We start from the raw sequence: 17,161 nt of genomic DNA on the forward strand, positions 1-17,161 counted from the left end.
AATGTGCCAACATGTCCTGAATTGTTTGCCTGGCACACGGTCGAAGGTTGTTGCCTAGTGGTTGTTGGTGTGTCATTTTTTTTCGCGGCCAAATCACACCGTGGTGCTGTATTGAGGTGGGCCGCAGCCTAGAAGATTTCCTGCACGGTGTTTGGTGCAATTCGATTCGGGTGACATTTAGTGTTGATTTCCTGGCGCTTCGTCCCTACAGGAGGGTCTGTGGAGGGTCCGGGTTTGTGTCCGTCTGTCGTTGCGCGGTGCATGTGGTTCACCGGGTACTGCTGCGGCGTGAACGGAGCACGCACAGCAGCAACGGTGGGACGGGATTGCGACGGTGGCAACCAAAACCACGACCACTACGGCGAAAATTACGAAAATTGCAACCAGAACTGGAAGTACCAGCAGCAGCAGCAGCAGCAGCACCGGCAGCACGAGCAAACCGTTATGGGTTGCACACCGAGCATCCTTTCGAACGGAAGCAACAATCAGCAGTCGCGCAAGGACAGTGGCCTGTACGTCGGCAACGTGGCGGCCAGTGGCAATGGAAGCAACGATACCAGCAGCAATGCCGCCGCCAACAACAATAAGCTAAGCAACAGCAGCCCGGTCAACCCGACGATGGTCAATGCGCCCTACCCGGGTGCAGCATCGAAGGACGGTGGTACGGAAAAGGTAAGCAGCGCTGGTGGTAACACTTGTTGCACGGTACTTAAGCGTTGAAAAGGATACTCTTTATTTTGGTCGAAACATCACTAGCGTGTACCGTAATCCAATTGAATCGTTATTAAATGTTCCTGTACCACATATGGTGAGACGGGAATGGTAAGAGAATAACATTTTCCCCATTCAAACACAGCACGAATTTGACTGTTTTGAAATTGAATTTGAAATTCCTTGTTGAAATCATATTTATTCCTGAAGAAGATCGAGAGAAATCAATCAAAAAACAGTCGAGACATGCGATATGGAAGTGTCAAGATCCGGTACCAAAATAAGAAATTCAATCTGCTTGCCGGTACAGCAGATGCGTCGGAATGATCGTGGCATGTTCGAGCTTGAGCCGGTTTGAAGGTTTTTTTTTCAATTGAAAAAGGATAGTACGGGCCGCCCGTTCCATGCGTGTTGAGTGCGGATACTTTGAAGAGATAAAAATAACACAGAAAAAAAAAGAAGAAAACGATTTTGGATAAACGTTATAACAGGTGAATTGAATTCAGCAAAGCAATTGTGATGTTTGTTGAGGAATATTCTCTGATCAAATAAACCCGTAATCACATTTTGTGTTCCGACTGTACGTGAACCTCCCTCACGGATCTCCCCTGGGGAGGATACAACACGTAAACAAACCGTTGCAACTAGAAATAAACCTTTTTAACCATCGCATTCCTTTAGGGAATAATCCAACTGTACCTCATTTCCTTGACATATTTTTTTATCTTTTCTTTTGCTGTTGTGGTTTTATTTTCAGGAAAGTGCGAAAAAAGATTCGATCGTTTCGATATCCGCCACGGGGCACATTACAAGCTTTCCTGTCGTTTCCACCACCGTTAGAAGACCGACCGCTGGAAGTAAGTAATTACATTTGCTAGCATATGTCACGTAAATTGCTGTTTTTGTGGATTGTGCAAATGTTTTTTTTTTTTCAAGGAAAGCGAATGCTTTTAAACAGTCTGTAGGAGGAAAACATATCGCGGTTATTTAATTTTGGTGAAAACTCACCCCTATTTTGAAGCAACAGTTCAATTGAAGCGCAAATATAGGGTATGATATGCGCGTTGCATAACTTTAGGCGTTTAACATTTGTGTGAGACACGCGGATGGTGGTTACATTTTTCGCTTTTATTACTTATGTAGAGCACTTTTCTTTTAAATTTTGTGATGACTTTCAACAACTATTCAACAATTAATAAAAAAAAAATTATAGCTTTAGTTTTTAATTGTATGACCCTTTGAGATATAAGTTAAAGCGACGCGAATTATTTTAAAACTTTTGAACGTTATTGTTAAACGTATTATTGTATTTTTTCAAAACATCGAGTTTATTCGTTTTATTTGCATACTTTAAATTATTTTTCTTTCTGCTAAGGAACAGGAGTCTTTTAAAACGATTACCAGCTCCATTGAACAATTGTTTATTCTCTTTCATTATCAATTTGATCACGGCACCAAGCGTTACACCCCGGGTTACACGCTGTGAAGAGTGTGATTGTATCAACAAATCTGGAAAGGTGTTGATTACATGTCACCCTCGCGGTCTTTAGGTTGGTACACCGATCCGACGGATCAGGTCCAGCTGAAACCGCAGCCACTCCCGTCCCCCGTTACTCTGGTGTTTTTTTTACGATCCGATTTGACTGACAGAGATCCGTCCGTGCGACATTTAAGGTTTGACTGCATACACTCTACCCTCTGTTTCTGCCTTATCCGACATCCACCCGGTGAGCAAAGCATTTACTGATTTGTTGCAAATAGCGGGAGTTGTTGGTTTAGTTGTTGTGCTAAATTTGCCATTTGCCTTTCCCGCCCTTTGCCGTGACAGTAAACGTCATCGCCCGGTGGTGGCGAAGGCAGCGTTACTGCAGTGAGCCTCGCTGAAGCACTGTTCACTCGCACTGCCCCTATTGGGGATGGCTAATTAAAAGTGACGCGCTCGGTAAGCGAGATGAAGCGAACCGGCTGGCAGACGCGGGCGAGGTTGCGATTGTGGAGCCTTTTGGGAAATTAAGAGTGACTTGCATTGGGTCTTGCAGGGGGGCCGATGGGGCATCCAGGCGGGACGGTGGGTAGGACAAACTCGATCTCATTCCGCACTCGCGGGCAGCTGTCGAACAAATTGATATTCGCACATCCAAACAAACATTCGACATGCCAGTCGCCAGTAGTAGTGGTGCTAATGAGATGAGCATGCAGGGGGAGTGGCCAGCAGCAGGGTGGTGATGAGCTTTTGTTCGCTGCACGGTGATCATCAGCACACGTGGAAAATCGAATCTATTCTGCGGAACGGCAACCGCCGAGGGTCGATTATTTATTTAAGCAGAAATAAGCAATTTTTTAAACATGCTGAGCGAGTGAAAAATAATGTTTGGAAGCTGGGTGGGATTGATTTGACATGTAACAGAAATGAAATCGTACATTGTAATGATTGTGCAGCCGTGCCTGCCAGAAACGGCATGAGTAAAGGTTACCATGGTTTGCTCTGTGACTCAATTTTCGGATCTGTCAGCGATTTTTCAGCTCATGTTGTGATAATTGGCACATCGTAGCAGAATGTGCGTAAAATTGAGTTGTTTTGAATCATGTTCAAACTGCTATATGACGATGATGTTCGAATGTCACGATCGCTCAAACAAAGCGAACGCAGGCAAGCACGCGTGCAGGTTCGCGATATTGTGACGCGTGGGTAACCGAGGAATATTTCAAGCAAAAATGAGCAAAATTGCCACCGTGAGGGCTCTATTTTCTCCTGCTGCGATGTGACGAGACGTGTAATCAGTTGTTTTGTTCCTAATTTATGCAAAGCAACTTTTCATTTAATATTTATTTCGCGATGAGTTAACGATTGTGGTTGCTAACGGAGATAAGAGATTATTTGCTGTGCAAATTGCATACTTTGAGGCTGTGACACTTACAAACCCCCCCGAGTAGATACGGCCAATCTTCATAACCATTTCATTATTTTCAACCATTTGGAATTCAAAGAGTAGAGTTTTGTTTTAACTATCTTTTGCTCTCCGAACGCAATTGGGGGTGACATTCTCCCCGAAGGCACACCTCTATGTAACTACTAAAAAGTGAACACAATTAACCTTCCTTTGCCGTGACGTCAGCGCGACAATCAAAACAATACGACCAGTAATAACTACACGTTCGTTCGTTTGATCGTGAAATCTTATCTTACGGCCAACGTTGATGCGCTACTTACATCCGACCGTGTTTTTACTGTGTGCAATGTTTACTGTGACGTTTCACAATGTCGTTGTTCCTGTCACCGGTCCGCTCGCTTGATGTAACGCTCCCGTTCTTTCCCACCCTCCCGCGGGTCGTGTTCTAGATGGGGTTTTATTTCCTCGCAAACGGCATCGTTCATTTGACGGACGGCTTTTTGCTTCCGTGATTCCAGCCAAAGCTAGCCGCCGGCGACGTTGTCAATCTAGCGCTGTAAAACAATGGTGACATCTGTGACGGTTAGGGTGCGGTTGCATTCATTTTACGGACGGTGATATGGCGCCGCACGACTGTTCTAGCGAGATGACTACTTGCATGCCTGAGCTAGATCTGTCTACGGGAACTAAAACAAGCGTAATTGAATAATTAGCAAAGAGTTTCATCACTTTAGAATCAACTTTAGTTCCTTGGTGCATATGTGCGTTGTTTGAAGTTTCAATTAAATGGCACGGTACGTTCAACCCTTGAGACCATCCGTGATCGGTGGTTGATTAGATTAGGTTGCGTTAACTGGCATGCGAAATTATACAAATGTGGCATTTAATGAACATGAACCAGCCGTCGAAGTTAAGACGTATACCCTTTACGAAAAAGTAGAACACCGATTGATCCGCATGGAACGAGACACATTCGATTTAATGCAAGATTAATGATCTCTCACGCAGCCTTATGATACCGGCGATTAGCAAATGAGCATCACCTTCCCTTTCTCGCGGTCCAGCCCGGGCAACGGTTACGTCAAATAAATAAATCATGCTTGTGCTACTCATTTGCCTACCGCTGCCACTGGTTTGCGTTCCAAGGCAAGCGCAATAAGGGCAGCTTCTTGGCCGGCTCCTTCCAAGAAGCTTCGTTCGTGGAGCCATCATTTATCATCGAAGCGGCTCATATGGACCGGTTGCGTGACGGACGGGACGAACCGTCGAGTGGAATCCTTCACTTCACATCATGGCACCGTGCCAACCGTGCGTCCAGTTGGCACAGTTGTGCAGTTTGAAATTACAAAACAAAACCAAAATCTCCTACACACAGGGACAGCAGCGGGACTGAAACTGCTGACTGAACCCTCACCGTAGGCGCGATGTGATGAATGAACGGGATGAGGTTTTGGAGACGGTGTTTATGCATTTTTTGTTTTTGTTTTTGACCATGCTCGATTTCTCAAGCTGTCCATCATGGGGTCGTGCTTGGCCCCCGGATTAGGCGCATAATTTGTGTCTCGAAGCACCGGACACACCCCGGCAGCACCTGGCGCGGTGATAGGTGATGTATTTGCACCGCTGACCAGGTCGGTCGGTCGGTCGATGATTTGTGACTATTTGAGAACCGGTTAATGTCACGGGAGCTGGAACTTTGTGTTGCCTGTGGTTAACAGGTTGTGCCACCTTTCCTGGGGCTACTTCAAAAAAGATCATTTACGTTCGTGATGGAATGGGGGGGCTACGAAACGAAAGAAAAAAAGATTGAAAGTTAATTTGTATTGGAGCAAAACTTGGAAGTTTGGGGTGGTTTTCAGATTAGTTGAACAACTTACATAACTTTAGCGATGCATTTTAAAAGTCCCTCAACGTATGCTTTAATGTCTAGTCTCGAAATCTTAAAAGCCCAAAGTTAACGTCATCTCGGTGACCTCGGATTTCGTGGTAAATAATAGAGGAAGTACCTTCAACATCTGGTTCCTCAGTTGATTTCTTTTTTTTTTTCTCTCACTTAAAACATGTCAGCGCGTGAGCATGGATAAACTTAAAAAAAAAAACAGTAAAGCAAAAACCTTCGAATGTCCAAAATCTGGTACGGGCATAAAATCTTACCACCACGCTGGAGCTGGATGGAAGCAGCGGAGATAAAAGGTGGCGCTCGTGGCGCTGCACCGGTGCAATAAAATAAAGATCGTGTCCATTTATGGAATAATTTACTTCTGTCTTCGTGTGCAGTAAAAGGAGACCGGGTCCGGGGCCGGGGTCCATTGGACGTTTCCCGCGCTTTCGAGCTCGTGATTGTGATAATGAATTTGCCAATGGCGCAATCGACGCCAAAGGAAAGGAGTTCCCTTGTACAACTCCAGAAGGTACCTCAATACCTTTCCAATTTACAACGACCACCCTCCCGCTGGTGCTGGTGTATGGGCGGGGAGTGGGGTTCGCCGTACAGATTAAACTGTTGCTATTCTTCATCTTTTTGCCTACAACTAGCAGTAGTTTGCTCCTGTGCACATGCTCAATCAAAGGTTTTCTTTTGTAAACACTCCGTGTAGTGGAGTTGCACTGCCGTGCCGCCGAATAAATCCTCGGTGTGGATTATTTTATTACGCTCCGAAAAGGTTATCCGATGCAACAACCTTCAATGTCGAGCGGGCGAAGGATCTGCACGAAATTTACGTCCATTTTTATGGCCCACCAGTGCGCTAAGCCGTGCACTGCAGAGGGTGGCATGAAATTTTAATAAAAGTTAGCAAAAACTGTCGATAACACCGCGTGGGAAATCTCGATCAATAAAATAAAATAAGGTTACGTTCGACTGGTGTCCATCTCCAACACTCCGTGCCCTCAAGTTGAAGGTTGAATTTCCGATAGCACCTAAAACCCTCTGATAACGTCTTTATGTGACAAACCCCTTTTTAATTCGGACGTTAATAATGACATCAAAAGTTGTGTATTTCCGGTTTTTTTTTATGTCGCACTCCTCGCTCAGATTGGGATGAATTGATACCCGTTACCGATAAAGCGGCAACACTGATTCACGGACGCCTGGGCGGAACGCATTCGATTTTCTGCCAGGATTATCGTTATCCTGCTTTTATGTCAATTATTTTACAACCGGCACATTTTATGACTGCCCGCGGAGGTGCAGAAACCCCCGGAGAGGAGTTTTAATGAGGGCAGACGAAAGGAAGGTTAATTAATTGATGGAAATGGTTGGGTTTTGGTTTTTTTTTTTCGCGTGCAATTGCTGCATGTTGGCATTGTGTACTAAAATGGTGTTTTTAGTACCACTGCACTCATGTGTGGCAGAGTGCATTTATTTTATCCGGCCACAATCGTTTGCGTATTTGTCACATATATGGTGCATACAGACGGGGATAGGTCGGGTGCTCTGACTACTCGCCACTCACCTGTACACTGGACGACGCGTTGCTCTGGACGACATGCAACGGTTCGGGCAAAAAAAAAAGAAGGGGGCGCCATACATAGTAGCGCACCACTTTCCATTAAGTACAATCGATCGTGCAAGTACGCCGACAGTGGAGAAGCTTCGGACCCCTTTTTTCCTCAGCATCATCACCCGCCTCGCCGCATGGTGAAGATTAGCTGTGCTCGCCCTACACACAAGCAGTTGTTTGCACCATGTTCTTTGCTCGCAATTTTTCGCAAACCGTTCACGGTTGCTGTTTCCTGCTGAGAATGTAGCGCGCAAGGTATCGCGTGCATCCTGGCGTGTGTGTGTTCGCCGTCACGGGCGACAAAAAGCCATAATTTATCAATTTTCTATTTTCATTCGCTCCGGCTCGGGTGGCACATCCGGGAAAAGCGAAGCACAACGACATACGGGAGTAGTTTGGTATGGCGTAGAATGAGCAAAACCGTACGGACCCAGAATAAATGTGATAAGGTGACGGGGTGCATTTGGGTTCCTTATTTTTTTTTTGCTGTTTTCATCCCGGCTGCCACCAGGCGGGAGGCATTAATGCTAGGTTTTATTTTCTGAGCTATGTTTCTTGGAAGTAACCGGTACTATTTATGGTAGTTGTTATATTGTTATTTATTTGCCCGGTTATGCTTGTTTGGCAACGATGCTTGTTTTACGATAATGCAAATAAAGTGCTCCTTAGTTATTGTTCGTATACAAGTTTATATGATTAGGAATTAATTTATATATCTATCAATATCTATCTACTAGAAATCTTAGAATTTATTTTTTATAGAATTTCTAGAATTTTTCCAAAAATGAAATCCCAGAATTTCCAGAAATGAATGAAATTTCTTATCTTTTTTATTAGTGATTTCTTAATAAACAGCTGTTGAGAGTTTGCTTAAGTTTTAACAATTTTTACTGTAGAATAGACACATAAAACATATGCAATAACTGTAAAATCGGAAAGGTCGGTTGTAATGTTTTCCAACCTCCAAAAACTATTGAAGTAACAGGACAAGTCATAACGACACTTCCGGTAGTTTTAGTGTAAAATGTACTAAATGTACAAAGCGTCAAGAAATCCAGCTTCAACTAGCTGCACTCCCCCTCAATTCACTTTACTTTATCGACTTGGCTGCCTTATCCCTTTGTGGACATAAATTTTCACGCCCATGCCAGTTAACGAAGCGATGTGTTCGTTCACGTCAGACAACAAGAAACACCCGACGTAAAAGTGATTAGAACGCATTGTTTCGTTGGAACTTTACATTCTTTACTGTTCCACGGCGAACCCGGGCGGTCCCGGCCGGACATGTTTTGATAAGATTGATTTAACAGCCACTAGCGTCGTACGGCAACCAGCGTCACAACATTGTAGCGGTCGATTTGCACTGAATTTGTGCTGCATGCACGAACCGCGGCTGAACACAAACACAACTCCAAATCGAACGCAACTGCATACAAATGACCGGTCGCGTGCGGGTTTTATTTATCTTTTTTTTTTGTTTTGTTTGTTGCGTGGGAAGAGCGAAAACGTGCACGTGCTGACGCATTGCAAATGCGATTTGAATGCGTGCAATGGGATGGTCCTTTTACGGTGATGTGCACCTGAGGCTGGGCAGTATGTGGTTTTGAGATGGATTGGTTTGTGCGATTGAAATGCAGCGCAGCTCTAACCGAGTGGCCAAACGAAATAGTAAATAAGGGACACACAACTCGTGCGTGGGTGTTGGAACAAACGATTTCAATCCGGGTCTGTGATATTTCACCTTAAATGGTACAAAACGAGCGAATGACGTTGTTGATTGAGTGGGTTTAAGGTTTTTTTTAACTAAATGCAGTTCATTATGAAACACAACCCAGCTCTAGTTTAGTGAGTCGTAAGTCAGAAATCTATTTATATTTTGAATAATAAACGTTTAAAAAAGGTTATCAAACCGTTTCCATCTTTATATCTCTTTATCGTGTTTCTGTCCCCAAAAGGGAAAGTATCCCGAACCTTCCACAATAACATTCACCTACAAACAATAAAGTCACCCGGCTCGAGCGGCACACGATCGACCGCCCACACCGTTGTCGCAAAAAAAAAGTCGAAAGGGTTGCATGCGTCGGCGGGTTGCACTTTTGGCACGTGTGGCGTCGTGCGCGACCCGATCTCGACCCGATCGCTATGAAACGACGCCTACGAACGCTATTGCCTCACGCACCAAGGTCTAGGCCACAAACCATCGGTCCGAATGCGTGCGTGGGTGGGCAATGGTTGATCATTCGATCGCCGAACAAGCAGTGTGTGTAGCGTGCAAAACGCTGGCAAATAATTCATCCCACCAGTCACTGGATGATCGCTTAATCGCGCATCGGGAAGTGAGCGATGGGCTGAGTGCACCCACCACCGGCCTGATGTCATCTGCCGCCGAAGCGTGCCGCCGGCGGTGTGCGAGTTTGCATTGAAGATTAATTTATGAAAATTAAACCTGCCCAAGGTGTTGGGGGGGGCAGCGTTTGTGATGAGTGTGCGGTGCGTTATTTATTGCCTGGATTGGTGTGAAGGATCTTATCGGTGCGATAAATCAACGCGGCTTTGATGTTTCTATTTGGTGGAAAGGACACATTGTTGCAGCACCGTAACGTTTTGTTGTTGATTTGTGGCGCTCCAATGGCGCGGAGAAGATTGGCACGAGGGAATTAATTTGGTTTTCTCACATTTGCATTGCAATTGGTACAGAGGGCCATATTTAAAATGGAGGCGCTTGGTACTACACCTTGTATAGTTTTCGAGTTTAGGTTATAAACTTGGAACCATTACTGGACTCTATTCAATTTAAACTAAAAATTGTCTAGTTGGATCTATGCATCTTTCAAACACTCTGGACTCTGGATTCATTCTCTCAATTCACATGGTTCCAAAGCTATCAGAGTCGAGAAGTTAATAAGTTCTAACCATAATTAGCTTCTTCCTGAAGAGGATCCAGAAAGTGCGAAGAGTTTAAGACCATCCCGTGCATATTCTAGACCTAGAATCAAAAAGTTCGAAGAAATCATACTGTCCTATGCACATTCTCATCCAACTTCAACCCAATCCAGACATCAAAAACTTGCTTCGATCTCAAAGGTTCGCTCATCTCCATCTCAAGAATACGTCTAATCCGGGTGCAATAAGGTTTATACTTTGAAGATATCGAGTCACCTCCAATTATTTGCTCAATAAATCTAATAATCTGTCTAATTTGACAGTTCTTGTAGCTTTCCTTCAGTATTAGAAGCATATCTTGGTTGATTGTTTCAATTGATACAAACAACAGAAGTACCTAAAGCTAATCGGGCTCCCCTTTTGCCTTCATAATATTAATTACATTGCGCTGAAAGAGCGAGACGTATCCGTATCAAAGCAAAACGGCACCCAAACAAATATTTCTTTCCATCCACGAGCCGATTGGTGAAATCAATTTAAAATCCTGTGTGACATGGGTATGCCGGGCCTGGGTACGTTTTCACTCCCCTCACTCACCAGCTTCCAGATGATTAAAGAACTGTTGATTTAAGAAACGAATTGAGCGAAGGAGAAAAAAAACACCCCCCCGGCACACCATCATCATCTCCGCCGGGCAAAGCAAGAGAACGTGATCGTTAGCGGTTTCTCGGTCAGTGAGTGCCAATTTAATTGATTTAATGCCAACGGCAAACCGTCCTGCTTGACCACGGTGCGGGGGTCGGCTGAGCGGTGGGGGTTTCCTTTTTCTAACCGCCGCCCGGTCCTTAGAAAACCGAAACACTGTTCGGTGGATATCGCGCGCGCGTACGTCCGTGTGGGTGACAGTTGATGAATGGAGTTTTATAATTTCAGCTCTCCCAAGCGGAGATGACGCGCATACGGAGCGAAACGGATTGAGACGTTCAAGTGTGAGTGCGTGTTTTTTTTTTTTGGTTTGATTTGGTGGAAGCTGTACTATGACTAGTTTTCATCTACTTCAGCATCCAGTCCGGGATGAGCGGGCGCACCGTCGGGCACCGGTAGAGGACGCGGGTGGACGATGAAGTTTTTCTTAGCTCATAAAACCGCGTGAATGAAATTGAACGACTACGGAAAGGTCAAATGTGTCTCCGCGGGCGAAAAGTCCCGATGTGTGCATGTACCGCCACATCGGTGCGTTGGTCCGCTAAGTGGTGACCAGTCGTTAAACTGTTTGCTTCTTGCACCGTTTTTTCGAGGGTCATGTGTCAAATGTCATTTGGAAAGGAGCACTTTGTTTGTCGTAACTTTTGCAGAAACTCTTGCCACCTTGTTGAAATCTGATACTGCCACCTTTTTGGTGGGGAATGGTAACGCCAAAGCCATTGAAACAAACTTTCCAAACTTGGATATCATAAATATCTCTTAAGGGAGTCACTTTTGCAGGCAGCGATGCATTAGGGGTGCAAATCACGACATCCAAAGGAAGGCCTCCAATAGAAGGAATTTTGCGCAATATAAAAGACAAATGTTAATTTATCCCGCTTGATACTGCAAGATGTCCCCAAAATGTGTATTCTGTATGCACCGCAGTACCGAAGGATTCAACGATCGTCCAACGGCCTCCTCATCGTGTTATGTGACAATCATATTCACCAGCAAAATGATGACGAATGAGGCATTGCAGTACACTCTGTTTGGCATAATTTTGCGTAAGGTTTTTGCGCATGCGGCTCAGGTTCGTGTTGGCTCTTCTGTGCGTTAAGGAACATTGGTATTCGTGCCGGCTCAAGGCAGCTCCATTACTCATGTACAAACCTGATCCACACGGATTATGCGGATATCATTGGACCAGATTTAAAAGTGTGACGCTCGCACACACACACACACACGGGAGCAGGACGCCACCCGATCGGTGCGTTATGATAATCGAAGTCTGGAGGTCGATCGATTGGAGGGCATTAATTTCTTGACAGCTCGATGATGAACGCCACTGCAGGAGGGCACCCACCGGTGGTCGTCACTGCAACGAACGAGGAAACAAAACGAGCTTGGAATATATTGATCGGTGCCTTCGACAGCTACCTCGGGGCCACCTCCGTATGGTTTCCAGTGGTGGTACCGTAAGGTGATGCTGCAGGCACATTATGCATGATTATTTCACACCTTCCCATAAGAAATCGAACCGCTCGACCGGAGAGAGGTCCTTAACGAGCCGGCTATTAATAGCCCCTGGTGCGGTGCCGATGATGATAATTTGTGACAATTTTTAATCAAAACACTCCGCCTTCGGTGGGGTGGATTTTTTGCTTTGCTCCCCAAACCCGGTGTACCCCAACCAGGTTCCCAACCTCACGGAATCGCTTTGACCCCAAAAGGAAGGAATCGAAACCGCCCTGGCATGCTTGGGGCAATTTGGGGTTTAATAAGCTGTCCAGGTGGTGTGGATATCCAACCAGCGGAGGTCACCTGCTCATAATACGGGGGCTCTGGAAATCAGGCACACACGCCTCTCCAAGGACCATTCCGATCTCTTTTGCTCCCTACCCTCCCTTTCGCCCTTCCCGCCTACTCCACACCTTTTCTGGCTTAATTACAACACCATACGGACGGCGGTTCGGCGGGCCATTGTTCGTGATCCGTCCGGTCACAATCCGCGGGCGGATGCGTCGAATGTGCCACCATAATGCAACATAAATTGCTCATGTTAAACGTCACCCGGGAGTAAAAATGTGTGCGTGTGTGTGTGTGTATAATTGCACGCGTTTGTTTCGCTCGCCAAGGGCCCGAAGGAAAAGACCCCGGCATGGACACGGGGTGGACCCAAAGGGGTACAATTTATGTAGCAACTGTAATGGAATCAGCGATGCAATTTTTTTTCTTTTCGCCTGCTTGTACCACTCCCATTTCGATGCTTTTGCTGCACCGATTCAAAGAAATAAGAAAGGTCAAATTCATTATCGATCATAACTCTTCCCGCGTGGCCCCCCCTTGGAATTGGGGGTATTCGCTAACCCCCCAAAAAAAACCGAAACGGATCGGCTTCCGTGCCGGGGAATGTGAATGTGTGGCCCCAGCACTTGCATTATTGGTTTCGCGCGGTGTCGATGGTGCGTGTGTGTGTGTGTGTGTTTAATGCACCACCGGCTGCATCGGTACGGTTGCATAAAATGGATTCAATTTCCCCCTTGTGCGCGCCAACCACCTGTGGCCGTGGTGAAGTAATTCAGCACTGGTTTTTTTTTTATTCTCTCGAATCTCCGGTCCACACAATTGGGTGTAGTTTGCTGATCGTAATCGGAGAACAATGTGTATTTTAAGTCAGATTGGTATTTTAATTCCATTATGGGAGGAGATATTTAACAAACAAAAAAACAGGGATTGCATTACAGTTACCTTGGTGAAGGCATCCATTTGAAGGTTTATTCGGGAACGCTTTCCAGCGAATGTAATCTCAATCGCGGCTCGTTATTTGTTCGATCAAAAATTGTGCGGTGGATTTCTATTATTAGTGTGATGCTTTTTAATGAGCCATAAAACACCATCAATGGTAAAATAATTGTACATCACTTCCCGCTTGCTTTGTAATATCAATAAACGCCCCACCATTAATAATTGTTTAGCCCAACGACCAGTAATGAGCTTTGCCGCGACCAATAATAACTTCCATTCCAGTCCATGCTAAAGAGGTATCCAATATCCTGCACTAGAGTGATTAACCTCCGAACCCACGCAGGGATGCTGGGTGAAAAATGTTTCAATTACATGAAAATTATGCCCACTCTCGTTACCTGCGTTCCCTGTGTCCCTATCCAATACTCCCAAAAAAAAAAACCGACCGATCGCACTGGATCGACATGGTTCATTAAAATGGTTTTGGTGCGAATTTGATTTAATCGTAGCGTTGCTTCCCGAACCCCGGGACGGCTAATTAGGCCGCTTAATTATCGAGCGCAAATCATAACCGTTCACCGTCGCAGCTCGGCGTTTCGTTCGGCAAAACCATCGCTCTCTGTTGCTAGCCGGTGGCTCACATATCTACCGTTTGATGTTTTTGGTTAGTCCGTTACGGTGGTTCACACTCGATGGTACGATGGTTGTGTGTGTTTTTTTTTCGCGCGTGTTGTTGCACGTCATCTCGATGCTGTCCGTGCAACGGTGACCAAGCTCGGCTGTGGTCAATTAGCAAGTGGTTAGCCGCCGCTAACGGTAATCAAATCATCCCCCAAAAACCGGCACACGAGCCGGACACGTTCCTTTGTTGGGGATTTATTTACAATTTAGAGATAATGGATGGATTTGCAGTATAATTAATGCTTGATGCGTGCTGGTGCGGGATTGCGTTTCTGCATCAATGTTGCGTAGGTTATTTTGGTATCATCTGTTGGACGAGAAGCAAACAAATGCAGCACTAATTCAACATATCAGCTGAAACACACGTGTGCGCGGTTATTAGTTTTGGCTTAGTTGTTATCATTATACTATTTACCTGTCGAACTCTATGCTGCAGCTTATCTATTTAGTGCTTGAATCTTACTAGATTCGAGATCCAAGTTGTGATTACGCTAATCCCATCAGACAGCCCGATTGGAGCAGTTCGATGGCTAGTGCCAGCTTTCAAAGCTTTCATCAACGGAATCAATTCACATTGAGGGTTATTTCTCATACTCAGGACGGACTTAAATGACTATGAGTAAATACATTCAAGGAGGGTTTGATTGGAAATTTAAGACTTGCTGATGATGGTCCTGTCATTATCATTATTAAATTATTTTCATATTGAACTGAAATGTATTAAATAATATGTGGAATCGCTCCCAATTTTCATAAGAATTCTTGGTTAAGAAGAGTTAGATTTTGTACATTGCTCCATTGCCACCATTTTTGTCGGAGAGCGTTGCATGTGCGTGAGCACGGAAAACTCTGCACAGAAGCAATTTTATGTTGCAAAAGTTTGGGAAAGCTGGAAAGATTCCAAGCCTACTTGATCATACTTCAGTTCAACTTGCATTTGATCCACCAAAGGTCGAGGTCGGAGATCATCAGCTCTCCTCGCATGATCAAGAGACCGTTGTAATGTTGGGGTGTAAGAGCTCAATTGTAAATAGATTGAAATCATTATTGAGTTATTTTCATATTGAACTGAAATGTATTAAAGAATATGTGGAATCGCTCCCAATTTTCATAAGAATTCTTTATTAAGAAGAGTTAGATTTTGTACATTGCTCCATTGCCACCATTTTTGTCGGAGAGCGTTGCATGTGCGTGAGCACGGAAAACTCTGCACAGAAGCAATTTTATGTTGCAAAAGTTTGGAAAAGCTGTAAAGATTCCAAGCCTACTTGATCGTACTCCAGTACAACTTGCAATTGAACCATAAATAGCTTCAACTTTATTACTTGACCTCGAATATCTCTGAGTTATTCGCAGTAACTATGGATTTAAGTTCGGAAAAGATACACAAATGCACTGTGGTTTTAATGAGTGCATAAAATGCATTGAAAAAAACATCAATATGCTTTGGTTCCGCTCTTCCCTTTCGATGCCCAGTATCGATTGACGTAGTATTGAAAACTATATCGCTAATTATTTTATATTTACTTAGCTCCGCATATTATTACGACCACCTACCGGGGGCATCAATTACCACTGTGGCCGTGTCGACAACATTGAAACCTGATCCGTTCGCCACTTCGCCACTCGCTTCCGACATCTCCCGGCGGTCGGGCGCATGATCTGCGCCGGGCCGGGGCAATTACATAATAATTATTGACCACATCGTCCCGGCGGGTACGAATGGGGTAGAAAGATGTAGCATAAAAAACTGGAACCAATACCGCTAGGTCGCAGTCCTGTGTCCCGGCTTTGGTGGAGCATTTCTGCTGCTGCCTCTTTTCTTCCCCGATGGGGACGCACCGGATGTGTCCATAGCCGGGGACACGGAGATCCCAGCCAGCGACAGGCGCGCCACTGTCCATATTAGTGTTTTCGGTTCTTTTCCCTTCGGGGTTGGGTGGCGCAAAAAGGCATTCACACGCCACTTTATAAGCGCGCGCACGAACCCGTGGCGCGTGCACCCCGACCGTGGAAAGACGTTCACACACGGGCGCGCCTCCAAAAACGGGCATAAAGGGCTGCATCGTGGTCGCCCGTCGCTTCATCGCGTCGGGGTGCGTTTGGACTGTCTGTTTGAATTTAATTTCATACCACCGTGTACGTGTGTGTGTGTGTGTGTGTGTGTGTTCATGCTTTGTATGCTGCGTACCGCGTAAGGTCGATCGTAGACGTGCGCACCAAAAACCGCACCACCATAACGAGTGTTCGATCAGGTTCGAAAGCGTAGCAAACGTTGACTTCATTAGGTGCAATATTTAATAAGTTCTCCGATTTTGTCGGTAACGATTCGGTAGCAAAAAGCGATCGGATAAAGATTGTAACTAACCCGGCTAGACGGCATTAATGTCACTCATAAATTCATGCAAATGAAAATCAATAACCCCACACACCAACCCTCCGCTAGGGTGTCCCGATGGCTGTTATGTCTTAAGGGATGGAGGTAGAAAAAAAAACACACATCACAACCTACTTTTTCGGATGAAATTTTCCACCTGCTTGGCAAGGGAAACAGCTGCACCGTGGCTGGAGCTGTGATTGAAAGTCAGATGAGAACCTCTTTAGTTTGGGCGTAAAATTCAGATGATTAAACGCTAGAGGCCTGTGTTTCTGTGCCCTGTACAGCCACGACAAGTGGCCACTTCTGATAGACAAGGAGCTATTATAAAATCAATCAAATCGATAAGCATCAGACCCTACCAGGCCGGTAGGACACAAACCGCCTAGTGTACCGTATAATTTTATTAAGATTTTTTTTAATATACAACCCACCGAACGCATCGAAGGTGGTGCAAGCAGACAAATGACATCCTGTTGGCGCGTTGGCAGAGGTCACGCGAAGGTAAATATCATTCACTTTCGATAAAAGCGGCGGGGGGTGGGATTATTAAAGCAAATAAAAGTTCATGTTTGATTTTAAACACTTCCTAATTAAGCTTTAATGGCGGTTTCTGTCTTCCTGCGTACAAATGTTCTTTCGCCTCACATTAAATAACCTCCACAAAAAATGAGGACGGTTCA

At 45.1% G+C, this 17,161-nt stretch overlaps 1 protein-coding gene across 1 annotated transcript in view; it reads left to right on the forward strand.

Moving 5' to 3' along the window:
• The first annotated feature begins 261 nt into the window (after positions 1-261).
• Positions 262-17,161, forward strand: part of LOC128716411 (high affinity cAMP-specific and IBMX-insensitive 3',5'-cyclic phosphodiesterase 8) — an 86,414-nt gene continuing 69,514 nt past the window's right edge. The window contains exons 1-2 of the mRNA XM_053811331.1: positions 262-672; positions 1,469-1,568. Coding sequence (XP_053667306.1) covers positions 262-672; positions 1,469-1,568 — 511 coding nt within the window. The remainder of the gene's footprint in view (positions 673-1,468; positions 1,569-17,161) is intronic.

The sequence above is a fragment of the Anopheles marshallii genome, chromosome 3 (assembly GCF_943734725.1).
Source record: "Anopheles marshallii chromosome 3, idAnoMarsDA_429_01, whole genome shotgun sequence".
Taxonomy (NCBI): Eukaryota; Metazoa; Arthropoda; class Insecta; order Diptera; family Culicidae; genus Anopheles; species Anopheles marshallii.